This window comes from Gossypium raimondii, chromosome 9 (genome assembly GCF_025698545.1).
Source record: "Gossypium raimondii isolate GPD5lz chromosome 9, ASM2569854v1, whole genome shotgun sequence".
NCBI classification, from domain to species: domain Eukaryota; kingdom Viridiplantae; phylum Streptophyta; class Magnoliopsida; order Malvales; family Malvaceae; genus Gossypium; species Gossypium raimondii.
Window position 1 is genome coordinate 11,247,066 of NC_068573.1, and position 27,799 is coordinate 11,274,864.

Below are 27,799 nucleotides of genomic sequence, written 5' to 3' on the forward strand. Positions count from 1 at the left end.
TGCTAACCCTTCCTCGTGCGTAACCAACTCCCGAACCTGTTTTCTCAAAATTCGCAGACCTAAAATTATTTTCAAGGTGATCCGATCACACCTCAATAAAAGATCGATGGCGACTCCCATTTTTATTTTCAAAGTCTATCCCCATTTTTTCAAAATTAAAAGTGGTTTCGACAGAAGTGTTTTACAAAAACATAGTTTCAGTGAAAAACCCATTCTATATTAATTCTCATTTATTGAAAAGTCAAGTTATCTTTAGCAGTTTGTTGATCATATTAGTTTGTTACTATATTTAAAACATTGTTTGATGCGGAAGCTTTTACAGTATTTTACGAAAACATGGTGTCTTGAAAAAGCATACATCTTTTGAAAATTCGCGTTCTACTACTATCAGTAAGATTTTAAATAAGTAAAATCCCAAATTAAAAGTTAATAATTTAAAGAGGCCTTATTACAACAAATACCCAATTTAAATTTATTATCAACGAAAATCCAATTTAGAAGCAGGTGCAGTTGTGTGGTCACCTCCGAGTCTCTCGCAGCACCGGTCCCTAAGACTGGGGATTACCTGTAAAATAAATAGAGGGATGATTTTATGAAAACTCAGTGTGTAACCCCATATAAGAAAAATGGCCAAACAGGCCCTAGGCAAGAATAGTCTGGGCCTAAGTCCAATTCAGTAACAGTTTAGTTCAGTTGGGCCTTAGCCCGTTACAATAACAGTTTAGACATGCAATCAGAAATCCTACCCAAACAGCCACTACACTCTACTCCGTCCAGCCCAACACTCCATGTGGGGATAATATCACCCACCTATCCTTACACTCCAAAATTAGCACCGGTTGCGGCACTAAACAGTATATGCAGCAGAGCTACCAGTACAGTACACTTCCTCCAATAATAATCCCATTCCCATGCAACATATCATACATGTATGCAACATATATATATCGTGGCATGCTTATATACAGTCATACATAACATAGAGCATATAGTCGTTTTATAACATAGGGGAATAACAGTCATTTTACCACATGGGGGCATATAAGTCATTTTATACCAGTTTGGGAGTCTAGGTCTACTTACCGACCCATCAATAGGTCCACAGTCATCTCGGGTGACCCGTGCAACCTTAACAGCCAAACAGTGAAATTGGGCCTAAGGCCCATAATGTAGGCCCAAGGCCCATTATACGGGCCATGTGGGCCCACACACTCATGTGGCCAACATAGCCCAGAATTGGTCTCGGTCATGAAATTACACAGTTTGGCCCAATTTTCTCCACACGCTCGTGTGGTTTACCCGTATGGGGTCCACAAGCACGTTGGGCCCATACAGCCCATTTTGGCCCATCGTGACCCAAAACGGGCTAAGACCACGAATTCGCTCATAGTGGCCTCAACAGTCTATCACCCACGTTTTATGTGTTCAGATTACCACACGAGTGAGCGCACGCTCATGTAGCGTCAATTGTCATGTTTTTTGGCTTTTATCGATTTACGATTTGGGCAGTGTTTACACACCCTGTTTCTATTCGCTGAGAAGGAAAAATCCTGAGCCTTTGTGTCCTACAATTGGCCATACAACCAACAATTAATCATTTGCACACCCACTCAATCAAAAAAAATACACGGGTTGACCGCACAATAATTAGCAACCACGTTACCTTCAAGAGAATAAAGAGGGGAGGTTTTGCCGCTTAACACCAACTAATGATCTTCACGCCTCGGGTCAGTTCCTAAGCACCAACCATAAACAGGTGAGCATTGAACCAACAAACACAGAAAAAATAACTCCATACTGTTTACTCTTACCAACAAACGCAATAAGAACCAACCACAAAAAGCAAGAACATAACCAAAAATAAAATATGCTCACTAGAGAGCAAAGATAGGAACACAGTCGGCTGCACGAGGAAGAAAAGTATCAGCAAGACAAGGGGAAAATGGAAGGTTAAAGGAGGAAAAAAATGAAAGACAAAAAAAGGTTGGCAAAGAAGGATGAATAAACGTTCAAAACTTACCAAGAATCAAAGGAATCCTGACAGCAACAACGGAGAAGATAAGATGATGCACAATCAGTAGAGAAAAGAGAAAAAGAACAACTACAGAAATCGGTTCAAAGAACTCAGAGTGATCGATAGGGAGTTAAGAGAAAACAAAACGAAAACTGATTTTGCAAAAAGAAAAAAAAAAGAGAAAGCACAAAGGATAAATTCGGCCAATAAGGGAAAGGATTGCCATCAACAACATGGGAAGATTTTGGGGAGAGGATGTCGAAATTTTGAGAAAAGAAACCTCATTCAGCATAACTCTCACCACATCGCTTAATGCTCTCCTACAAATTCTCCAACCACCCCTCTATCCAAAACCCCTTAACAACCGAAATCCCCCTTACTAGCCTCCTAAAAATCGGCCACACATCCCTGCACTCCTCAAACACCTTACTTTTCTCCCCAAAACAAGATAACTTCCCACATCCTATACTTTCCTCCTAAAACCACTCCAACCTTTCCCCTACTCAGAATTTATCGAACTCAACCTCTCACACGACACAAGCAGCAAAATAAATCCCTTGTTTGCACAAGGGTTTGAACTCAGGACCTCAAACATAACCAATACTCCACTTAACCACCAAACCAGCAGGCATATTCTGACATATTTTATCAGCATTTATTTTTAAGTCTACAAACTAGGGATAGGGGTTTATTCAATTAAAAACAAAAAATTTTCCCAAGCCAAGGCTTGAACCCAAGACTTCTCAGACACTCCCAAACACACCCAAATCACTTAACCACTGAAGAAAACAAGTAGTTGTGTAACAAACATACAAAAATAATTACTTGGATTTTTGGGGTGTTACAATTGGTAGATAATGTGTCTAATTAAAACCTTATTAAGATAAAAACCTCGTGGAAAAAAATCCTTGTGAAGCAAAAAGAGTACACATATCTATAATAGGCATAATATGCTACCTCATTAAAAACCTTACCAGGAAAACCCAATGGGACAAAACCACGGTTAAGGGAAAAAGAGTACAGTGCATATTTACTCTCCCTCATGAAAACATCACATACTTTCTCATATTCTACGTATTCAATCTGGAATACTAGTTTTTCAAATGACTATTTGAATGTATTTGCTAAGCATTTATATCACCATTATTTTGAAAGTCATGAGTGAGGGAAAATTTGGGAGAAATATATTTTGATCTCTTCAGGAGTTTCAACAATAATCATAGCAAACTTTAATCATGATTCTTCTATAAAAACACAAATAGGTATTTTGGATCATTATATAATCCTCCTTCAACTACTATTTACAACATATGTTCAAATTAATTCAATTCATATAAATGAAAAATTTCCGAGAATTGCAATATGCTTCTAGCATCCTAAATCCTTCAAGGATTTTAATATAAACTTTACTATATAGTAGTTCATAAAAGGTTGTGACAACGACCATTAGATACAAGTTAAATCTTTTATGAATTGTCAAAATAATATATCTAAAGGTTATTGCTTCCACCACAAAAGAATATTATATCTTTTCATAATCAATTTCAAGACTTAGCAAAAAAATTCATATTTTTATTCCACTTTTTCAAAACTATTTCATTTGCTCCCTCACTAGCTCTATACCTTTAGATATTTGGACTACTGGTCCAAAAACTCCACGAATTTAATTGTACTTGAGTTGCGTCTTTCTATTTTAATCAATTTATTTCATATTTATATTTCTCAATAGATTTATTCAAGATTCTTCTTTTATTTCATTATTTCAATAATAATATTGCATGCAAAATCATTATCGGCCACTTTTATTATTCGGTTCCACATTTTCTCAAATTGACATAACTTTTCGAGATCTCTTATTTTCATTATTTTAATCTTTAGTTTCAGGCACCTGAATCTCTTTTGGAGTTTTACTTATTAGTTATGTCTTAGGTTTCTTTTGGAGCATCTGCCTCCACTATATGACCATCTAGAAGAATTTTCACCTTTGGAACCGATCAATCTATTATTTATTCTAACTGATTGTACTGCTAGGACTTTGATTCAAATTAAAATATTAGATGGTATATAACACTTGGTTATTCTCATTAAATTTGTAAATACATCTGACAGTTAACTTGTAATGAGCTATCCTTGTTAAACTTCTAGTTCAAATTACTCTCTCCCTAACTCATTACAAGTTATTATTTCTCTCCCCCTAATGTCATGAAAACTATTGAATCAAAATTGTAATCACAAATCATGTCATAATTGAATCTCCAATACATTCAAAACATCTAATAGTACAAAAAAACCTTGTAATTAATATATATTCTCGACTTTCTTTGAGGATTCACTCATCTTTGTGTGTTGTGGTGGAGCAATTGGAACATATACGTACATACAAAAATTCAAAACTAAGAAATATTTAGCTTTTGATCAAAAACCAATTGTAATGGGGAATATTTATAACTTATTGGCTTGATGTGTACTACATAAATCAACATAACCTTATGTTGAAATAGGAAGTTTAGTTCTCATAAGTAATGGTTTAGACATTAATCATAGGCATTCAATCAATAATTTCTCTAAACCATTATGCTAAAAATAACAAAATTTTACAAAAGTTTTTCAAACTCAATCAATAAAAGACTGGGATATAAACTCATCAGTATTAGTAAGATGAATTGTCTTTATTGCATGATCTAAAATTAATTATTTAAGCAAGCAATCTTGTAAACAACAGGTTGCAAGTTGATAACACATATGTGATTATTTTGTAGATGCATCTACCAAAATCATATAATATCAAAATCATCCACATGGTGGGTGAATGGGCCCATATTCATTTCAGAAATGCAAGACATTAAATCTCAACTTTAGCTAGTGAGTTTCTAAGAATCAATTTTCATTGAGAACAAGCAACAAATAAGAATCCTTTAAATTAAAGATTTTTTTTGGTTCTTTAATGAATGTCCATATGAATTCTCAATTAATTTTTGCATCATATATGCTCTAGGATGGTCTAACTGATCATGCCAAGTAATAAATGCATTTGTATCAGTAAACTTCTGGTTTACTTTAACATGTGTTTCAATTGTACTAAATTGTAACAAATTGATAATTTTACTATCATTCATTTTACTTTATATCCTCATATAAGTGATATTGTGACATTTACTACTAGAAATGCCTAAATTAAAGTGAAGTTTATAATGTTAGTAAGTAAAATAAATAAATATAATTTCTAAACAATTACATGCAATATTCGCCAGGGAATATGCCAAAGTCTTCAAATCAAATGAATAACTTAATCCTCTCTTTTTTTCCTTTCAAAATAGATATTTATAGCAATAGTGATTCATATGAAATATAATTTTTCCTCATTCACAATCTCAATATGAGATCCATTACAATGAATATCTTTTAAAACCAATGGATTAACCATCACAAGATATTAATATAATAACTCTTCCGAGCTTTCGACTAATTTTGTACTAACAAATATTGGAATAATATTGGTTTTTATTTTATTTTATGCTTGCATTCACTTCGGGGAATGCAATAGATTTACTAGGACGAACTTATAAATGTCCCAATAGATTCTTTATTTCATTATCACCATCGCAAGCATATGTGAATTTCAAATCAAAATCTATCTATTCATGTTGTCATGATTAGTCTATAATTATAATAAATATGATATACTAAATAAATCATAGTAAAATATACCTGAGATTCTTTAACATCATTGTTATCGCCTTGCTCACAGAGAGATCATTGTTATCGCCCTGAAAACAAAAGCGCATTTCAACAAATCCAATCACTCTTTTTTTATTCTTGGATAAGAATAAAATAAACAAAACCTCATTTTCTTAATTAATCCTCGCGGGTAGATTGATTTTAGATTGATTCTATATAAATAGATATAAAATAAAAATTTCTATTTATTCAAATCTATAATTTCAAATTTCTATTTAGAATAAATAGAATTTTGAATTAAAAGTTTTTTATTTCTAAAATTCTAATAAATATTATATATTAGTTAGATATTAGAATTCCTTTTATTTAGAAAAATCCGAAATGAAGTGAAAACGAAAAAGTATTACTTGTTTTGGATTTGTATAGTATTATACTATATATAGTATAAATATATATTTATACTAGTACTATACAAATTAGTACTATATCGAAATGAACTCGAAATAAGTGGAATGTAAATAAAATAGGATTAATTCCAATCAATAAATCTTAAAACGCAACATGGAAACACAGCAAACAAACGAATCTAGACGATTCGATCAAACTGAATTGTTGTTTTGACTAAAGAAACAGTTGCGGATGACTTGACAATGAATTCCAGGTAGTAAAACAACTTTGTTTTCGTAATAACATTTATAATCTAATAGTAAAAAATAATTTAATAAACAAAATCAAAATTTTCGTATACGATACTTGAAAATTATCCGATACACATTGTACCAAATTTCAATACCCCATATATGTTATAAAATATTATGATGCTCTAATCAAATAATTATAAATTCAATTCAAAAGATATAATACAATAATTTCAAGCATATTTAATAACAATAATTTAATCATAAAAATTTTAATCATCCAATTACCATACATACTATAATTCAATAAAAGAAACTTATTTTAAAAGAAACCTTAAATTAATAATATTTTTCATAAAATAATTTTATCAAAATCAATCAACAAAGGAGAAAAATATACCATCTAAGGATTATATAAATTTCTTTGCATCATGATTACCCATAGTGTTCAAGCCCCAATTGAAGACCAAAATAGTAATAGCTCTAGAATGCAATCGACAATAGCTTGAGCAACAAATTTAAGTGACCGTATTATAAAATAAAAGAGAATGGTGCTGATAACGTGTCATACAATAAAAGACAGAGAATTAAGAACAAAGAGAATGGGAGAGCAAAGAGAGAGCGTATTTTATTGATCAAACGGAATATTTACAATACTTCTCCAAAAACTCTATTTATAGGCATAAGAAGTATAAATGAAGTAGATATCTACTTCTAATGACTATTAGAATTTAAAGTACATCAAAACTTATCCCGATATTTATGGACATCCACTCAATAAGATACTCAATAAGATACTCAAGAAGATACTCGTAACAAAATCTATATATTTATAAAAGAGTAATATTTTTAAAATCTTATAATATCAATATTCTAAATATTTTTATAATATTTTAATATTTTAATATTTTAGTAATTTTTAATAAAAAGTAATATTCATTTTTTTCCATCACTGCTCTATATCATATCTTAGTCCATGCTTATCAACTTTTCTTATATCACCTCTTCTCAATCAAAAGTATTATTCGATTTTTACCTTAAACCACCAAATACTAGACTCATTGTCACTCAAACACCTTAATCGGCACCCCCATACAAGACCAAACACTATCACACTTCAAGCTCCTCATTTCATTTTTATCAAAATAAAAAATCTCCAAATCTTTCAAAATAACAAATGTTGTCTACAATTATTATAATAGTTTTTTTTTGTAATTTTTAATTTTTTTATCATTTTAATAATTTTTATATGATTATGTATAACTTTTTTATAGTTTTTATAATTTTAATAATTTTTCTTTAATTTCTAAAATATTTATAATACGTTGATATTTTTCATACTATATTAAAAGTATTTTGTAAGCTTTTATCATTTTTCCATATTTTCAATAAATTATAATATTTTATGTTTTTATATTTTATAAAATATTTTTAATTTAATTTATAATATTTATAGTTTTTATAATTTTTATAATTTTCTAGATTTGTTATAATATTTTAATATTTTTAGGCTTAAATAATTAAAATTAAATTAAGCCCTCATAAAATAATTAAAAAGTCAATTAAGCCCTCTGTATCGACATTTTTCTAATTCATCCACCACATCATCAAATTTCTACTTTAGTTATCATGTCAACTATCACGTCAGGTGCTATGTCATCACTTAACGGCCCGTGTGGAGACTTCGATAGAAATCTATATTTTGGGGCTCAATTAATTGCTAACTTTCAATCAAGAGCTCAATTGATTGCAGTTTTCAATTAGGAGCTTAATTGTTTTTAATTATTTTTCAAGGGAATTTTTAGCATTTAATCTTAAATAATACTAGATCATGGATCACTCAAAAAATTATATGTAATAAATATATTTATAAAAAGATTGATATAAAAAATATATGAGGGTTTGCTTGAAATGGTAGTGTATGTTTTTTAGTTTTGATGTAGAAATATATTAAAAATATTCTAATAATAATATTTATTATTTTGTAAAACGAATGTGTTTTTGGTAATTTTTCAACTGAATATTGTATAGGTATATGAACAAATATATATATAAATGTATCACTTGCTCTTCATAAACACAAAGAGGTTGATTGGGTTGGATTAAATATTAAGTTGTATCTATACTTACTATAATAAATTTTTTTACTGAATTTAGTGTTATAAGTCAACTCAACATCTATTCGGTTAGGGAAATGACTTTGAATGTATGTCTGATTATATTGCGATGAAAGTAGTGTAAAACACCAATAACAAAAATTGCACACAAAGATTTTTAATGCAATTCAAACTTAACTTGAGTTTGCGCAACCTTCCCAAAAAATGAAGGTACAAAAAATAATAATTTAAGCCCAACCCTAACACTGATAAACTACCACTTCCACATGTAATTGTAGCTCTCAAAAACCAATAAATAAAGTCAGTCATTGAAAGATGATAGACACTCACAAAAATAATTCCAATGTTGAATATCTAAGTAGAAAGAGCTAGTACTTAAGTTGGTAACACATACATAATTAAATAGCCAACTAAAATAATTAATAAGCACTCTCCCAAACTATCCTATCATCTTGATCGCCTGCCTTTTTACAAGTTAAGTAATTCAAAACCTATTTAAAATATTCAAGCACTACCTCATTTTTGTTGTGTTTAAATAAAATTGATAATATAATAATTTAATATGTTTGATAAACTAAATATTAAATATTAAATTTATATTATAAATTTGTTTGATATATTAGTAAAATTATTTTGTTATAATATTAATCTTATTAATATGATATTGTATATTTTATTTTGAGTAGTTTTGGATAGATAAAATTCAAATATTTTAATTCTCAATAAAATAATTTACTTTAAAATCAAGATTTTGAAAAAAAATTAATATTTTTCACATTAAGTGATATGTAACTATCTACCTATCATATTCAAAACTTTTTGTTCAAAATTTTTATTTTAAGTAAAAATTTAATATGTGGATTACACACAATTAAAAAGTTGAAAACTTTCACTTTCAGTGGTTTATTACTTTATTTACCATGAGATTGAAAAACACTTTTAATTTAAACCTTGATTTCAAACAAAAAAAGGGGGAAACATGTAGCTTTTAAACTTTAAACCGAGATTTTAACCAAGTCAAAAAGCAAAAATTTTACCCTTTGGCTTATAGAAAAGTACTTTTCAATTAAATTACTTTTTTATCCCGTTAAATATTTTATTTTACAATATAATATCTAAAATAAACACTTTATGATCTAAAATAATACTTTTGATAGTAACAGTAAACATTATCAAATTTTCAAAATGACTTTTGAAAAGCATTTTTCACAATACTTTTCAACTTCAATGATAAACCAGCTCTTAACCAAAAACTATAAACTAAACCGATGTTATTGTTTACATAAGTGCAACCTCTTCAAATTTCACATCCTAATATATGTAAAAGAAGTTAATAATAAAATATTTTTATAATTTTCATATAAAATAATAAAATAACTAAAAGTCCATATGTGTAAATATGAAGCTACATAATTACTTTATTACTGCACTTATGATTTAATTATTAATATAAACTTGTGTTGTACCAATAGGTGTACATGATGTGATGATCTTAAATAGATTGCTTTTCGTCGCCAAACATTTCACTACTAAAAAGTATATATAGAAAAACAAATCTCTAGTATTCTTTTATTATTATTGTTATTGATAAATATTTCCATTGTGGCTAAACCTATATGGTATTGAATGAGTGTCACCATCATTAGTGTTACCCTAAGATGCTACCAAATCTAAACATATCAAACCATATCCAATATTTAAAATTAAAACATCCCACTTCATTTGTTATGCAAATTGGGCTCTTTTAAAAGTTGTAATCATAAGTATGTACATAAATGGGCTTAAGAATTAGGCCTAATCTTCAAGTAATTCAAAGCTATGAAAGAAATTAATGACATTCAGTGTTGATAAAATCGAATTAATAAATTGAATCGATTTAATTCAGTTAATCAGTTGGTGATCGAATTTAGTTCGGTCAGAGATCGATTAATGATTTTTTGAATTTTCGGTTATCAGTTAATTCTATTCGAAACACGGTAATTAACCAATTAACCGAAATATTTGTTGTTATCAAGACTTATGTAGTATTTGGTTGTTAACTCTCAAAATTTATGCAATGTTTCTAATGTCTTATTTGTTGTTTTCAACTTCATTTAAAGTTTTTGAACTATTAAATAAAAGAAAATGAACCAATAAAATAATGTCACATCATCAAATTTTAAAGATACCAAAGTATTATTATACACTCATCTAATTTTTTTATAAAGATAACAAACTTCTTTTCTTTTTTACAATTTTTAATCATTTTGGTTTTTTCAAAAGTTAATATTTTTTTATTTTTGTGCAACTAAAAAATCAGTTGCTGGACAGTGGATTTTTTTTCTATTTTAAATTATTTTATATTTCATGTTATACATTTTTAAAAGTAAAACTATATTGCATTGAATCTTTAATATTAAGAATTGCGTAAATTTTAAGGTTTCTATGTTATTTGTATTCTTTTAATTTTAGTTGCGTACGTTTTTTTGTTTTTAAATAAAGTTGGAAGGTAAGTTGAAGATGGATGTATAATAAAATTTTATGTCTTTAAATTTTCATGATGTGACGAAATTTTATTAACGCCTAAAAATCTTAGTTTTATAATGATCTTAATAAAATTATTCCTTTAATAGTTTCACTGGAACATAATAACAATATATTATTTGCTAACAATTATGGGAAATTTTTACTAAAGCAAATAATATACATCAGTTTTTTTATTTTTAATTATATTGACCATAATTATAATTAATATAATAATGAGCATCCTTTTTATATTTTTTAAAATTCATGAATACTATATTGTATACATTAATGCTTACTTATCTATATATATAATTTTCACTTCAATCTCATACATCATAACATTAAAAAAATATATGTACATTTAAAAAAACTTCAAAAAAATTTCTCTTTTTTCTCTAAGTTGTTTGCTTCTTTTGTTTTGCCTAGTAGCGGTGCCTACTCCCAAGCTAGTTAGGGCGCGCCTTTGTCTTCTTCTCACCAATCATCTATTTATTTTTCTCCTTATTCTCTTCATGTACATTCTCTCTTTTCAGTTTGTATATCTACTTTGTGAGTATCTTTGTTATCTTCACAAGTTGTGATGGACAGATGACAGTGTCTATTGTTGTTGAAATTCTACTGTAATTTGTCTTGAAAAATGGGTGGTTCTTCGTCAGCTTCTTAATCTGTTTCTATTTTGACTGTATTTTAGAATAATAAATGATTTCACGGGTTGGTTTAGACTCGTATTGTCTTAATTTTTATATATATATATATATATATTGTTTATCTTCCATAGTTTAATAAGTCTTCACTTTTAGAAGTTTTTGTCTGCTCTTGTAGCACGTTTTTTAGTCTTGCTTTTGCAAGTGATTTTAGGGATAGTTTTGTCCTGTCCTCTTTGGTTTGGTGGAAGCTCGAATCTTTTTTCGATTTTTACCCACCGCTTTGGACCATCTAGGGTTGATTTCCTTAACATATTAAGTGCTTCCAATCACTCCAAATATGTCGTGTTTGAGTTGTGACAGCCAATTATCAACATGTTATAATGTTCATTAGATGTTGAGATTGAAGTCTTTGTTGTGTTGATGGAGCTTGCCTTTCACCGCCTACAACGGTAGTTTATTGTTTTTTTAATATAAATTTTATTAAATTAGTGTTAAAAGTTACTAATTAGTACTAAATTTTATTCATTGCAAAACGGAGACTGTAAATAAAGTATCCGTAGAAATAATTAATGTGGTTAATATTTGTATCCATAATTGAGATTTGATACTTTAATGAATTATTTAATTTTTTAAAAAATTATTTGCCGTGAAAAAGAACTTATGAACATGTTTTTGTAGATTTTAATGAAACTAACATGAAAATTACAGTTTAAAAATGAAGATTACAAATAATATTTTTAAAATTAAGTTTTTAATAAAATGAAATACAGTTATCTATATGTTTATCAATTAAGTTTTTGACAAAATGAATATACAAATAACATTTTAATAAAAATTAAGTTTCTAAAATTAAATATATTCTTTTCTTTTTTTCCATATCAGGTATTTTTCTAAATATGTCGAAAATCTAATTTTAAAATATGAAAATTTTAATTTTGTAAATATCATATATATGATTTTTTATGTTAAGTAAATAAACCTTTTTAAAATATATATTTTAAAAAAACTTCGAATATTTAATTAAAATCTATCTAATACATATTATAGCAAGGTATGCATATTTAATTAAAATCAATTTCAATATTAAATTAAAATATTTCTTTTCATACTTTATGGTACAAAATTACGATCTTAAACCAAAATGTTATTAAATAAAAGTTTCCTAACATAGTTGTCTTTTACTCTAACGACTCAATTTCAGTGGTGTCAAAAGTGTAGTTTTAGAACTTTATTTTCCTAAACCGAGTCCATAAATATAAAATAAGAATATTTATGGAGTTAATATGAAAATATAGTAAATTTCAGTTAAGTAATTTAACCGAGAAAATAATTAATTAAAGCTAGAGACTAAATCATAAAAATTCAATTGCTATAGAGTTTTAATTAAAAAAGGCTTGAGGACCTAATTATAGATTATTCAAGGACTAAAATGGTTAATAAACTAATTTTGAATGGATGATAGTGTAGTGTGACGATGGATTGCGCTTAGATTAAGTTTATAATTAAAAATGATTTAATTAAGGAATTTAACTACGATTAATCAAGTTTAATTAACAACTAAACCTAGTGTATATATTAAAGTTAGTGGAAGATGAAAGCATCATCTTCATCACTTGTTCTTTCCGTCCCAAAATTGAAAAGGAAAAGAAAAGAAAAACCTTGTTCAAGCTTTATCATTCGGCCTTCAATTTTATTAAGGTAACTAAGTCACTTTTTTGTAATTTTTATAAATTTATGATCATGGGATCTTAATTTAGCTAGTCCATATATCAATTTGTTCAATTTTAAATTTTAGCAAGTTCCGTTGTAGAGAAATTGATGAATTAGGCTAAAAGTTGATAGTTATTAAGCTTAGATCATGATAAGAACTAAATTATAAAGCTAATTAAGCTTGTTAGATAATGTTGTAATATTAGAGACTAAATTGGATAAATTAAAATTTTTTCATGATATTATGCTATAAATATAAAATATAGAGTCCCTAATGAAAGAATGTGAAATCGGATTTCGATTCAATATTAGATATCGAGAAATATGCATATCTCGAGTATAGGGACTAAATTGAATAAAATGTAAAATATGAGTGACTATGTATTTGATTTTGAATTGAGAGTAAAATGATATTTTTTTATTTATTGAATTATTGAACGTAGTTAAAGACGACATCAGGCCGTCGAGAATGAAAGGAAAGGCGAGAGTTGTTGACAAGTAGTTGAACTATCAGTCTGTACTTTTATGATTCAAGTTCTTTGAATGTATACATAATTATATATGTTGAATGCATGATTTACCATGATGTAAGCTTATATTGTCATATGAAACGATTCGTATTGAATTATATCGAATGTTGAGAAATTAGACTGAATTGGATATAGTATTAAATAGCATGATATAAACCATGCTATGAGATAGTAGACATATATCAAGTGATGATGAATTGAAATAAGATTATGATATATGAATTGATTATAAAATGAAATTGAAATATTGGTACCCTATTAACTGTTTGGGTAGAGTCAAATATAGTTAACATGCCATAAGATTAGATTTGTGTACGAGTTTATACTTAGGTTTATATCGATGAGGTGTGGAGCGCAATATTTACTTCGGATGTTTCGATGAGGCACTGGTGTCGTATTGGTGTGTTGATTGGACGATCCGTGTATCCGTCCCTAGTCCGTGTCAGGTTAATAGGGATTGTAACGACCCAAAAGTCAATGGTGTCAGAAAATGCAATTTCGGGATCCTGTTTCCATAAATTGTGTCGAAACCATTTTTTTGAAAATAAAAAATTTAGTTATCGACTTATTAAAAATGAAAATGGGAGTCGCCACCGATCTTTTATTAAGGTGTGACCGGTTCACCATTAAAATAATTTTTGGTCTACGAATTTTGAGAAAAATAGGTTCGGGAGTCGGTTATGCACGAGGAAGGGTTAGCACCCTCGTAACGCCCAAAATTGGTACCGAATCGATTGTTTAATGTCTTAATGTCGAAATTTTTAAAATATTTTAAAATATGGTCCTTTTATTTTGAATAAAATGAATTAGACGATGAGATTCACTTATTTCAAAGAAATAAATCATCACACTCAGTAAGTTAGAGTGCAACATTTTAAATCCTCAAAATTAAATTTATCTCTTGACTTTTAAAACCTATGCATTTTGAGAAGGATATCCGATTATTTGGGTTAAATGAGAAAATTAAGACCCAGTAAGTTAGGGCTCGATTTCACAATATTCCTAAATATCGAATATTGCCTTTATTTTTATTTGTTAGAAAAATCCTCGTCTCGAGAAAACAATACGTCATATTCAATGCGTTAGGACACAACGCGTCAAATTCTCGAGAATGAGCTTTTATTTATGTGTTTTGATTAAAGCATGTTCTCAATTATTTAGATTCGACGAAGAGAATTGGAATCCAATACGTTAGGGCTCAATTTTTGAAGATTCCAAATGTCGAGTATTTACTTTATTTTGAAAGTTTTTTTGGATAGATTGGTTTTGATACATAAACGATATTAAACGTAATTCTTTTAAGGCGAATAAAGCGCGATGGAATGTGAAGTGATAAAAGCAAGCATACCAACAATAATTTCAATCATGCATTATACAAATACCAATATAAATATTCAAAAATTAAATGGATTAATATTCAATTTTAAAAGATATACTAAAAATCAATAGCAAGAAGAGAAATTATAATCAATAAATTATGCATACAAAAGTTTTAAAATAAATAATATATATATATGGGCATTAAGGATATATTATAAATAAAATCATAAAAGTGTGTACAAACTATGCTAGGCTCATAAAAATATATAAAATAATTTATGAAATTAAATAATAATATATGGGAAACTTAAAATAATACTACATAATAAAATAATGTATATAAAAAAGGTTAAGTAAATTGATAAAAAATAATACTAATAATAATAATAATAGTAATAATAATAATATTAAACTGAATAGTGAAAACGCAAATACAAAAGGGACTAATCTGCAGTAGAAATAGAATTAATGGGCCACAAATGAAATTTAAAAGAAACAGGGGATTAAACTGTGATTCACGAATTACGAGGGGGCCAGATTGGAAATTATTCCATCCCCCAAAACGCAGCGCAGTGACGCGGACCGCAATAAAATAATATCAAAATGCGGAGGCAAAAAGATAAGAAATAAAAAGACCGATTTAAAAACACTGCAAGATCAGAGGGACCAATTGTGCAAATAGACCATAAGGCATAAATGCGCGGATCCTTCCCTTGGGTCGGGTCACCGCGCGGATCTGAGGCTTCTAAACGGCGTCGTTTTTTAAGCTACTGAGGCATGCTTAAAACGGCACAGTTTCCTTCACGTATATAAACTAAAACAAACCTAAGCAAATCAGCATTCTATCATTTTTCTAAAAAAGAAACAGAAGAACCCTAAAGGTTCTCTGCGCCGCAATCCCGAAATCCCAACCAACTCTGATTTCGGACGGAGTGGACGGAGCTCCGTTGGCACGCCCGCGACGGTAAGTTTTCTCTTGCTCTCCCTTTTCTCTTTAGTTTTATATATACTTATATATATGATTAATAACAAAAACAGAAGAAAAAGTAATCAGAAACAGAATCGAAAAGAGGAAAAAGAAACCTTTTCTTTTTATTGATTTCGTTTTCTCATATCATCCCCGTTTTTTTTGTATTCAATCTCCGTAAAAAAGGGATCCAGCCCCTTACCAATTTCGAATCGGCCTTTTTTATAGCCAAATCGAGAAGAAAAAAAATAACAAAATACATCTCTTTTTCTCTCTTTTCTATTTTCTTTTCTGTTCTTTGCCATTTTTTGTTTTCTTTGTCGCTACTGGTTGTTTGTTTGTGTGTTGCGCAGGTACGGCCAGACGGAGGTGGTGGCGTGGTGCGCGTAGAGAGGAAGACCGAAGGCGCGGTTCGTGCGAGGGCAGAGCCTGGTTGCGGCGTTGGGGGTTTGCTACTAGGGTTTCTGCAATCTTTGTGTTGGGCTTGTAACACGATTGGGCTAGGGATTAGGTCATTCGGGTTTAGTGTTGGGTCAGATTAGGTTTGGGTTATAATTTTGGGCTAGCTGAAATTTGTAAATGGACTGCTAATAATTTAATTTATTTGTTTTTCCTTTTCTGGTATTTATTAGGTTTTAATAACTGGATTCGGGCCGGGCAAAATTTGGGTATTACAAATTGAGTTTGTAAATATTTTTATTAAATATTTATGGAGGTATTAAGTGGTTGAATTAAATTTTGGATAGGTAATTTTGCGAAATAGTGATTAATTAAGGTATAGGGACTGAATTGTAAAATTCAATCGTTATAGATTTTTAATTAGGAAATGGATTTAGGATTTAAATTGCAATTAACTTAAGGTCTAATTTGGCAAATAACCCACCTTAAATTGTTAAGTGGACAGTAGAAACTATTAATTTATTTTTATATTAATAAAACTTATAATTAAAATTAAAATAAGTAAAATTGATAAAATAAAATAGAAATATAACATGGTGGAAGGAAGGAGAAAATGGTTTTATCCATCCTTCAACACTGAATAGCTCAAGAAGAAAAATGAGGAACGACCTAAGGGTTTCAAACATTGGCAACAAATTGGTTAGCTCAATTTAGTCTTTTTCTTATAATTTTCATGTTTTTGAGATCATGGTAGTTTAATTTAGCTAGCCCATGTATCAATTTGTAAAACTATTAAAGTTTTAGGGAGTTATTATTGTTGATTTCTTGAATTTTTGGGTGTTAAATTGATAGATTTTAAGTTTAGAGGTGAAAAATAACTAAATTGTGAAGTTAATTGATAATTTCGTACATTAGGGACTAAATCAAATAAATTAAAATTTTGAATTTATAAACGAGAAATAGGAGGTCTCTAATGGTTAATGGTGAAAATCAATTTCAATTTGAAGCTTTAGATTGAAAGTTATGTCAGTTTTGGTTTTAGGGACTAAATTAAATAAATTGTAAATTTTTTATAAAATAACAATTGATTGTAGATTGACTAATTATTGATTGTGCTATATGTTTATGTTAATCCGTAGCTAACGTCAATCCGGACTCCTCAATAAGGAAAGGAAAATTCAAAGCAGTTGACGAATAGTTCGAAACTAACAGTATGTATTTCTATGACTTTATATCTATTTAAGTTCCATGTTTTCATGTTATTTTACCATGTACATAGTTGAAGTTGTTATGGATGACTTGAATTGATTTGGCGTATTAACAATTGAATGTCAAGGCAAAGATTGATTTGAATAGAGTAGAAAATTTGAATTTGATTGATATTAGACAATTAGCATGAAAATAAATTAAGATATATTATGATATATATCAACTGATGTATTGGTCATAGAATTGAAATTGTAAAGAATGTGATTTTTTTTACATGCACGAAATGAGAATGAATAACTTAATAATTATACGGAACATGTCGAAAGGCAATTAAAATGCCATAAGTGCCAGAATACTATACAAATTATTTCTCTAACTTTATCATTTCTATTCATTTTTGTTCATTTGATTCATCATGCAATTCATGTCGGTTTCAATGAGCTAGCGGAGGGACCAATTGGACATATGTGATTAGGGCTCAAATGATTTTTAATTAAGTTTCATCTTTTCACCTATTAATTATAAACTCATTTAGTCACGAAGCCATTTCACTATAGTATCGTTATTGAGCTCTCCCTAACGACATACCATTACGAAAGCTACTCGACCAGTGCTCGTCCGGTGACCTTATCATAAGTGTGTTACCCTCATAGGATATCCTTAATCTCTTTGGGATAAATCAGCTCTCCCAATATGATCCTATTTTATCTTATAGTAACAATTACATCTTCCTTCATGAAAAGCCAGTTACTATCAAATAATAATTAAGTCATTCATCACAAAGACGAACGACCCGTGACCACATTTACTTTTGATCTATCATGTAATACCAATGAGAGGATATCATTTACCCATGCCTTGGGCTATGAACTTCATAATTGTGAATTATGTTATATACTACAAAAGTCGTATATTCAATGCACCAGCTTTTGATTCCTTATCTTTTTGAACTCATGCTTTTACTTACATCAAAGTATACAAGTTACACATACATAATCCATCATCCACTCAGGATAAATGTATGTCACACTATGAACATCACAAGTGAATAAATCCATAAATGAATTCAGGAACTATTCATTTTACTTGGGTCATGTCCGATGTACTGTTAGTCCAATCAATCACATTTATGTCTCTATCTTCTATGAGCCATCTGCTCCGATGCCCAAGACAAAGCATCTCCGCAGTTGAACTTGATAGACGACATATTAGCCTTTCAATCGATTTTCTCATTTCTGATTAGACTAAAGACATATTTAGGTTCATTTACTAATATAAATTGTCTTTCTATATCACGATCCGACAAAAGTAATGTTGCTTAGTATTAGTTAAACATTAGACAACTAGTGAACTAATATTTGCTTCTATTTCGATTTACATGCAAAACCACATGAGAATATTATACAAAGAATATTAATGAAATTCATGAATACTTTTATTAATCAATCTGTTCGAAAAAGTTACAAGTATACAAACAAATATATTACACTTAGGGCACCATATCCAACAGTTCAGGCCTTTACAAATTAGACACTTGCTACACCATCCTTGCACTAAGAATGTGAAATTTGGGGAATCTAAAGACACTATTGCCGCCCAAATTACCAATGGAGTTCACCTCACATGGCCAATTGGTTCAGAACTTCACTTATCAGCCCTATAACTAACTTATGTTGCACTTTATGCCATAGCCACGAGGAATTGGCTTCCCAAAAGTCAAAGGCACAATGTGATCAAGAAGATGGTTGCTTTGCTAAGGAAGGTGGGAGTAGGAATTCAATTTGATACTTGAGACTTGACCTTCACAAAGATCAGTCATCATGTTAAAAAGGTTTACAATATGCTTAGTCTCCCTTATCCATCTCTCATATTTCAAATCATGTTTTTCCAAAACGACAAAATTGTTAAAACTACTAAAAAGTATGAGAATATTACTCCAAAATTGAAGTTTTCTCACAAGTGGTTAGAAGGCAGGCATGCTCTTCTAGACCCTAGTAATGTGCAAGAGAAGCCCCTATTGAAGACACAACAATTCCTAAAACTGTTAGCAAGAATTCTAGCACAGTTTCTAAATCCTCAGGCACATCAATTGTTGATCAGAGACTCCTAAAGTTTCTTTTTAATGGAATTCCTACCAATGAAAGGTAGATTAATGACCTCAAAGCGCACAATAATAAGCTATTGGTCATGAAGTTCGATATCATGGCCAAACAGCTTCAGTGATCCATTTGCAATTATTGAACAAAAAGGGGAGTAATGAAGTAAAATATGTTTTTTTTTTTTGCAACAATAACCACAAACTTAGAGTTCCAATTCTCATCAATTTAGTATGGTGATTCTTCTACTCTGTGTGCAAATGTCCACTCAATCCAGTAATTTTGTACTCCTACCCTTGCATGTTTTGGATCACATTAACAAGCTTATACTTTTGTCTTTACTATGCTAATACCTACATTAATGGTTATATTACTTTAAGATGAGGTAGTTCAGATCATTTGTTTAAGGGGGAGATCTTTAGGGGGAGAATTTGTATGATGATTTTATTTTTCTCTATATATGGTTTGTTCAAAATTGGCCAAAAGAAGATATTATTGACACATTTGAAGGCAAGGAAAAATTATGTGGCTATTTCAGTGGCCGAAACAATGGCCACAACTCGTGGCATTGTTTGATTATTTTACTTGTCTATTTTCATATTTGACAAGTTTTAGAACAAAAGCATTGGACTATCGAGTTACAGTCTAAAACAAGAAGACCATTAATTACTTGAAGATTGGGTACTTGCAAATCAAGTTACTTTTCGTTTGTTAATTGTTAGTAAAAAAATGCATTTATTTTTATTATCATCTAAATTTAAGAATATTATAATGATTACTACTTAATATTTGAAACAATTCTTAATACAAATACTACTTACATGTATCTTTGTTATGTTGATACAAACATCATTAAATAAATTCACGCACATAATATTCCTAAACGTAACTTGATCCAATCCAATTTATAGTATAATAAAATTACTTGATTAGTAAAATATCGACTCTTACCAAAATATTACTTATAATATACAACACTTAAGTGATATAGAAATCACCACGATGACACTATCAGGGGAATAAAAGGAAAAGAAAGCATTTTGCATGCTTCATTTGCATCAAAAACCTTTGTAAGCAATGAAATTCTTATCTCATGACATCAAGAAAGTATTAGGGTTAAGGGTGAGTAAAACTTGATTCGATTCAAAAAATTAAAAAAAAAATTCAAATTTCGAGTCAACTATAATAAATAATATAGTAAAAGAAACAATTTCAGCAAAGAAACTCCAATGATTAACTAGTTCAGCAAAAGAAATATAGTAAAAGAAGAGGGTCGCGAATGCTTTGTGTTTAACCGATTCCATTCATCTTACTCGGCACTAAGAACGGTGATTCAAGTATTCAAACATATCCAAAAAGATATCTATATGAAATTCAAGTCTTAAACCAAAAAAAATATTTAATGCATGTGTGTCGAGCAGCTTATTTCTTCTCAACTCTGAAAAAAAGACTTACCCACCACTTTGGTCATGGCAGAACCTAGAACATCCTGATAAGCAATTATTGCCGAATCAAATCCACAAAAAGCGAGAAACTTGGGGGGGAGGAGGCTAGTTCACAACATCAAGTACCAGCCTGCGAGATTTGAGAACCGACCACCTCAAGCGTCGGTAGTAAGCAGCTTGAAGCAAGGCCAATGACAATACAAATATCCATTTAAAACCCATCTGCATTCGATGATGGAAATATTAGAACTCTAATTGTTAAAACAAGGTCTTTAGACTAGAGAATCATTTATGATATGATACGCACCAGCTTCCTTTCTTCCATTTCTGGTTCTGCCGCCCATGACAAAAATGTCACCACATCTTTCCCCATCTGTGCACCATATGACAACAATAATACGGACGAGTGAGAAATGTATCCCATATGATATGCAAATACTTAGGGGGGTTCTCAAACCCATAGGCAAGGTAATATGAATGAAATGAAAGGGTAGAAACAGACCTGAGCTTCAGTTGCAGGGGTGCCATCTTCATACTCTACAGCACCATCAATAAGCATTTTAGGCATGGCAATTGCTCCTCCTGGAAAGTATGGGTTATAGTGTAGCCCCTCACGAATCTACACAGTTGAAAATTGAAGACTTTAGGTATTATTCTAGAGCCTCAACCAAAAATATTTGGTTGAGATTAGATAATTGTAGCCAGCTATTAACAGCAAAGTGTACATGCACGTGCTACAAGCATGCATACAAAAGCTATACAACGAAAAGAACTGCGATTCAGGGGAAATCAAAGGTTAAATTCTGAACTGTTACAGCAAAAGGAAGGCATTGGCCTTGCATTTAAAATGTATGTTTTCATAAGACAGACATTGAAAAGCAGCAGTTAAAATGGATCAAATTGAAGAGCTATAGAACTTAATCCTAACTTCAGACCCACATTCTCTCTTCCGTTGTATACTCCCAATTGCAAAATATATATAAATACAAAGTATCTTTGAACGAAGCTATACGTTTCCAACATTGGATATTAGAACAAAATTTCATGCCACAGAAGATAGTGTAAAGCAGAACTTACCATAACACCAGCAGGAGGATCACGGTAACCAGTTAGAAGCGCAAACACATAGTTCTGGCCATTATGACGAGCCTGAAAAAATAAACAAGTATGATATCTTCAGGTTATATATAACCAATAACTTCCACGGTGGTCTAAAAAGCAAGGTGAGAATTACTTTGGTGATGAGACTTAGATCTGGAGGATAAGCTCCTCCATTTGCAAACCTAGCTGCTTGTTCGTTTGCATATGGCTGAGGAAAGCGGTCACTAAGTTTACCCGGACGAGTAAACATCTCACCCTCATCATTAGGACCGTCAACCACCTCAATCTCAGCTGCCATAGCCTTCGTCTCCTCTTCCGTATATGCAACACCAACCAAATCACGGTATGATATTAAGGACATAGAGTGGCAGGATGCACACACTTGCTGGTAAACCTGGTGACCGCGACGAATCCTGATCATGCAAGATTAATCTCACATCATTAACACTGGCAGCAAAAAGTAAAAATATATGTATGGCAATGGCTAACCTAATATTACAACTATATTGCAAAATTCTAAATAGATTTCTCCAATTCTCCAATTGGATGTTGAGACTGATATACAAGGTTTTTCCTTTTCAAGTAAGGTTTATTCGTTTTCGTGCACATAACAAAAAAGAGCAAGGAAAGGCATAAAACTCACGAAGCATGGTCATATGAACTGAGGATGCCTGCGTGAGGCCAAGGATAATTTGCAACTCCTAAACCGTGTTCTGCCTCATCAGCAGATGCTACTGTTGCAAAACCTAGTAAACCTGAAACACCAGCTCCAAGGAGTGCAACAGTCCTCATACCAGCAGAACCCGCATCGTCATTAACTTTCCTTGATGAAAACCATGATAAAGCTTGAACCTGAGCAATAATACAGAACAAGTATTGGTAACTGGGAGAAAACCATTCCAGGTTAAATCCTATAGAAACTTTTCATTATTATTCAGAGATGAAAACTTTTTTTGCTCTGACTCTTCATTGTTCATGAAGTGCACACGTCCAAGACTCGTATCCGACACTTGAGTATGAAGATAAACATCCAAGGATACTCCAAATACATGGAAAAACTTTAAAAAATCTGATCATACCCATCTCAATGCACACTTGCATATCAGACATTAGCACCCAAGTAAGAGTAATATAGGATGAAAACATACCGCAATTGGACAAAGCTTGCCTTAAAAGTTAGAATTCATCTTGAGGAAAGTAGAAAACTAGGATCAATGAATGAAAACTTGCTACAATTTAACAAATACTAGAATCCATGTAGCAAAATATTTCAAGATTATCTAAGAAAATCCAGTAAGAACCATGTAGATTGCATGGTCTTCATGACCTCATTCCATAGGTAAGTATAAGTTTAACATCAATGAAGGAAAACTAGGAAAGAATCTTACAGCAGACTGTGATTGAAATTTCCTCCTTAAAACCTGGTGGATTAATCCTCCAGCCATTTCAGTTAATTTCCCTGAAAAGTTCAGCTGAAACTTAATAAGCAAATGTATATTTACAATTAAAATGTTCAAAAAAAAAGGACAAAATGAGATTAAAAAGAGAATTCATATAAAGGTTCCTTTTTTTCAGTCAAATAATCATTAAATTCTCCAAAAAGGAAAAGCTTTAACAGTGTTGAAACAAGTGGGTAATCATAAAATCAAAGGATAAACATACAATACACAAAGAACAGTAAACCCAATCTAAGGAATAGCATAAGGAAGCCAAAAAAAGGTTAAAGTTTAAAATGAAAAAAGGAGGAACTTGAAAACCCTAACATAGAGGATCTGGGGGCAGATCCAACAACTATGGAGGAAAAAATAATAAAAATAATAAACCCAAAGATTAAAAGAAGATGTGAAGAAAGCATAAGACAGAGAACTAACTTGAAAAAGAGAGTGAAGGTTGATCACAGAGAGGTGGTGGTGGTGGTGGTCAAAGGAACCGGCGGCTGCCTCACAGATCCAAAGGAACAAAACGAAAAGTATAAGAGAAAACAGCATAAATTATAGTAGGAAAAAAAAAGCAGTGATTGAGATTTAGTCGAGTCGCGTGTCCACCAACAGACAGTAAGGTTTTGGGCTTTTAGGATGGCCTTGAAAACTGCCAGGTCTTGTGTTTGGTCTTTTCAGTGACATGAGACCCAAGTAGTGGACAGCAATAAAACCAGCCCATAAAGGAGACTCCACAAATAAATAAAAAGAAAACAGACAGGCCCCTTTTTTTCTTGCAGAGACAGCCCATTGCATCCACCGACCGATCATGAAAACAACTGCCGAGGATTGCCCTTGAATTTTCAACCTCGGAAGACACATAAAATTAAAGGATTAATTCCACAGTACATCCTCAAGTTATGATTTATATTTTAAACAAGTTCTAAATTTTAAAATGCTCGAATTGAGTTTTTAAAATATTAGTATCATATCAATTAGGTTCTTTCGTTAATCTAATTATTAATTTGGATGCTAAATAAGCATGAATCTAATAAAAAATATAGTTTTTATGCAATATTTAGTGTTATTTGAACCGAATTGATTGATATACTAGTCTGAATATAGAAGTTGAATCGACCTCTAAACGAACTGCTCAAACTAATAAAAAATTGGAAGTCAGAACAAAAAGTCAACAATTTGAATCAGTTGAACGGATTTTATATATATTTTTTATGTTTTATGAATATTTTTATTATTTATTTTTATATGATTGTTCAAATCGAATGTTGAACATAGTTTAAACAGTTCAACCACTATCCTGATTTTTAAAACACTCGTGGCATACGATTCCCAAGTTATCCAAATGCTAAAAGGACCTAACCGATACTTTGAGTATTATAGTTTAGGACTAATGTAAATTTTGAAGCATAATTTAGGACATGAGATGTAATTTACCCAAGAATTAGTGAACTTCAAAAGGCAATGAAAAACCATTGGCGCCCAACATTTTTAGCAGAGTTCAAAGTTACTGCTGTCTCAAGCTGTCTTTCTTTTTTCTCCTCCAACCCCTGTATTCCCTTTACGTTCTAATAAATAAATGGAGATGAGCAATACTCTTATGAACCTGCAAAAAGAAAAATGGGCAAAAATCTACCTCACCACCATCAACATCAAAGCAAGAGCAACAACAGTTACACAAAATTTATATTTGCTCTATTCTTTTGTCTTTTGGGATTGGCTTGCATTGTAGATCTCTTCTGGGCATCTTCTTCTTCTTTTAGCTCTTCATATCTTAGGTTTGCATCCAATTGGGTGTCTCAAAAACCTCGTATCTTTGTTTCTCAACAACAACAACAACAACAACACAACGTTGACGACAAGGTTTTGTCTTTTTTTTTTCTTTCCCTCTCTTTAAAAATTTGTTCTTTTGGTGATAGATTTTTTTTTTTTTTTGCTATGTTATTTGTAAAATTTTAGATTGGGAAAAAGAAGAGATTTTTATCAGCAACATTTGCGGATTTACCAGCACCAGATTTGGCATGGGAACAAATGCCATCAGCACCAGTTCCACGCCTTGATGGTTCAGCTATACAAATTAACAACCTTTTCTATGTTCTTTCAGGATATGGTACCCTTGACCATGTAAGTTTATCAATCTATGAACACTTTGGTTTTAAATTGTTGATTAGATTGAATGGATGAATGTAATTGATGTTTATTTGATTTTCAACAACAGGTGCACTCTCATGTTGATGTGTTTAATTTCACTGATAATACATGGCGTGCCAAGTTCGATACACCAAAAGACATGGCGAATTCACATCTAGGAGTAGCAAGTGATGGGAGATACATATATGTAGTGTCAGGTCAATATGGTCCCCAATGTCGGGCCCCGACATCTCGTACTTATGTTCTTGATACTCAAACAAGGGAATGGCAAAGCTTGCCTCCTTTGCCAGCCCCAAGGTATGTGACACCGATATGTGATTGTATGAACCACACTGAACTTGGATAAATGTCGAATGAACTAACTTTTTTTCAACATTGAAAAAATTTCAGGTATGCCCCAGCAACTCAGTTATGGAAAGGCAGGCTCCATGTGATGGGAGGCAGCAAAGAGAACCGCCACACACCGGGATTGGAGCATTGGAGTATAGCAGTGAAAGATGGCAAGGCATTGGAGAAAGAGTGGCGGACTGAGATCCCGATTCCTCGTGGAGGACCGCATAGGTATTGTTATTGCTCTTTTGGAAATGTTAATACCTTGAGGATTCTAGCCTATAAAGATTGACTAATTTACGCGGTGACTAATCGTTTTGACAGGGCTTCTGTTGCGATAAACGATCGACTGTTTGTAATCGGCGGTCAAGAGGGAGATTTTATGGCAAAACCTGGATCACCTATCTTCAAATGTTCTCGTAGACACGAGGTATATAAATAGCTAGTTAATGGATAGGTTCATTGCAAGCCATGATGATCATTATTCAGACATGTTTTTTAACCTGCCATGTTTTTTCATGTTGGATTCTCTGGTTTCTTATATAACCTGAAATGCTTCATCATTATTTTAGGTTGTATATGGGGATGTTTACATGCTAGACGCTGAAATGAAGAAATGGGAAGTGTTACCTCCACTGCCAAAACCAAACTCCCACATAGAATGTTCTTGGGTAGTTGTCAACAATTCGATCATAATTACAGGCGGCACAACAGAAAAACATCCAGAGACCAAAAGGATGATCCTGGTCGGGGAAGTTTTCCAGTTTCATTTAGATTCACTGGTATGTGTGTGCTTTGTCTGAAAAAAGAGACTTTTCTTAAGGCAATGGAAGCAACTGAAACATGCTAAATGAATTTGCTAATTGCAGACTTGGTCGGTGATCGGAAAGCTTCCTTACCGTGTGAAGACAACCTTAGCCGGTTTCTGGGACGGATATTTGTATTTTACATCGGGACAACGAGACAGAGGACCAGATAATCCGCAACCGAAGAAGGTGATTGGAGAGATGTGGAGAACCAAACTGAATATCTAATTCTTAACCATGTTTGTACATTATTTACGTCTCTGTTCTTTCAAGGAATACAAAGCTTACGTTATCATAGCTGTTTCAAATACATCAGAAATTTTGTTAGCGTCATGTGTGTACCACATTATACTGTGAATAATAAGTCTGTAAAAATTGGTGTGTTTGGTTGAATGGAAAAGTATAGGGATGGGAGGAGGAAGGAAAAAAAAAAAAGAAAGAAAATAAATTTTGAATGTGTTTGACTGGAAAAGAAAAATGAGAGGAAAAAAATAGAAAAATAATTATTTTTATTCTAATGTATAAAAATTAATCATTTTAAATTAGAATACGAGATGTTTATTTTAGTTTAAAATTATTTATTTTTCAAATGTTTTATTTTCTTTCTTTTTTTATTTTTCATCTCTACTAAATAATGGATGGAAAGAACAGTAATTTAAAAAAAATTATCTTTTCTATCCAGCACATTTGTAATAGAAAA

At 31.0% G+C, this 27,799-nt stretch overlaps 2 protein-coding genes across 3 annotated transcripts; one reads left to right on the forward strand and one right to left on the reverse strand.

The window, feature by feature from the left end:
• Window positions 1-21,113: 21,113 nt before the first annotated feature.
• Window positions 21,114-24,387, reverse strand: LOC105798425 (cytochrome c1-2, heme protein, mitochondrial). Of its 2 annotated transcripts, none has more exons than XM_012628482.2 (8): window positions 24,248-24,387; window positions 23,765-23,835; window positions 23,020-23,228; window positions 22,510-22,789; window positions 22,353-22,424; window positions 21,778-21,894; window positions 21,583-21,648; window positions 21,114-21,497 (listed from the first exon to the last, which is right to left on the reverse strand). In XM_012628482.2, exons 2-8 carry the CDS (start codon window positions 23,819-23,821, stop codon window positions 21,381-21,383), a joined length of 918 nt encoding a protein of 305 aa, XP_012483936.1. In that variant the 5' UTR covers window positions 23,822-23,835; window positions 24,248-24,387; the 3' UTR covers window positions 21,114-21,380. The 2 variants fall into 2 exon arrangements, with proteins under 2 accessions (XP_012483936.1, XP_012483934.1); XM_012628480.2 differs by having other exon boundaries at window positions 23,765-23,848; window positions 24,248-24,379.
• A 975-nt stretch (window positions 24,388-25,362) lies between these two features.
• On the forward strand, window positions 25,363-27,535 carry LOC105798426 (kelch repeat-containing protein At3g27220). The gene is made up of 7 exons (XM_012628483.2): window positions 25,363-25,675; window positions 25,772-25,936; window positions 26,031-26,260; window positions 26,354-26,524; window positions 26,618-26,723; window positions 26,866-27,075; window positions 27,163-27,535. The coding sequence occupies exons 1-7, from the start codon at window positions 25,433-25,435 to the stop codon at window positions 27,325-27,327; spliced, it is 1,290 nt and encodes a 429-aa protein (XP_012483937.1). The 5' UTR covers window positions 25,363-25,432; the 3' UTR covers window positions 27,328-27,535.
• Window positions 27,536-27,799: the final 264 nt, after the last annotated feature.

Bases quoted from the DNA above. Each gene is read 5' to 3' on its own strand.
- LOC105798425 (XM_012628480.2), bottom strand. From the start codon at position 24,364: ATGCTGTTTTCTCTTATACTTTTCGTTTTGTTCCTTTGGATCTGTGAG. The intron at 22,790-23,019 runs GTGAGTTTTATG...TTGCATGATCAG, and splicing joins AGTTCATATGACCATGCTTC to GATTCGTCGCGGTCACCAGG. The intron at 21,498-21,582 runs GTGCGTATCATA...CATCGAATGCAG, and splicing joins AAATGGAAGAAAGGAAGCTG to ATGGGTTTTAAATGGATATT.
- LOC105798426 (XM_012628483.2), top strand. From the start codon at position 25,433: ATGGGCAAAAATCTACCTCACCACCATCAACATCAAAGCAAGAGCAAC. The intron at 26,525-26,617 runs GTATTGTTATTG...TCGTTTTGACAG, and splicing joins CCTCGTGGAGGACCGCATAG to GGCTTCTGTTGCGATAAACG. The intron at 26,724-26,865 runs GTATATAAATAG...TCATTATTTTAG, and splicing joins AATGTTCTCGTAGACACGAG to GTTGTATATGGGGATGTTTA.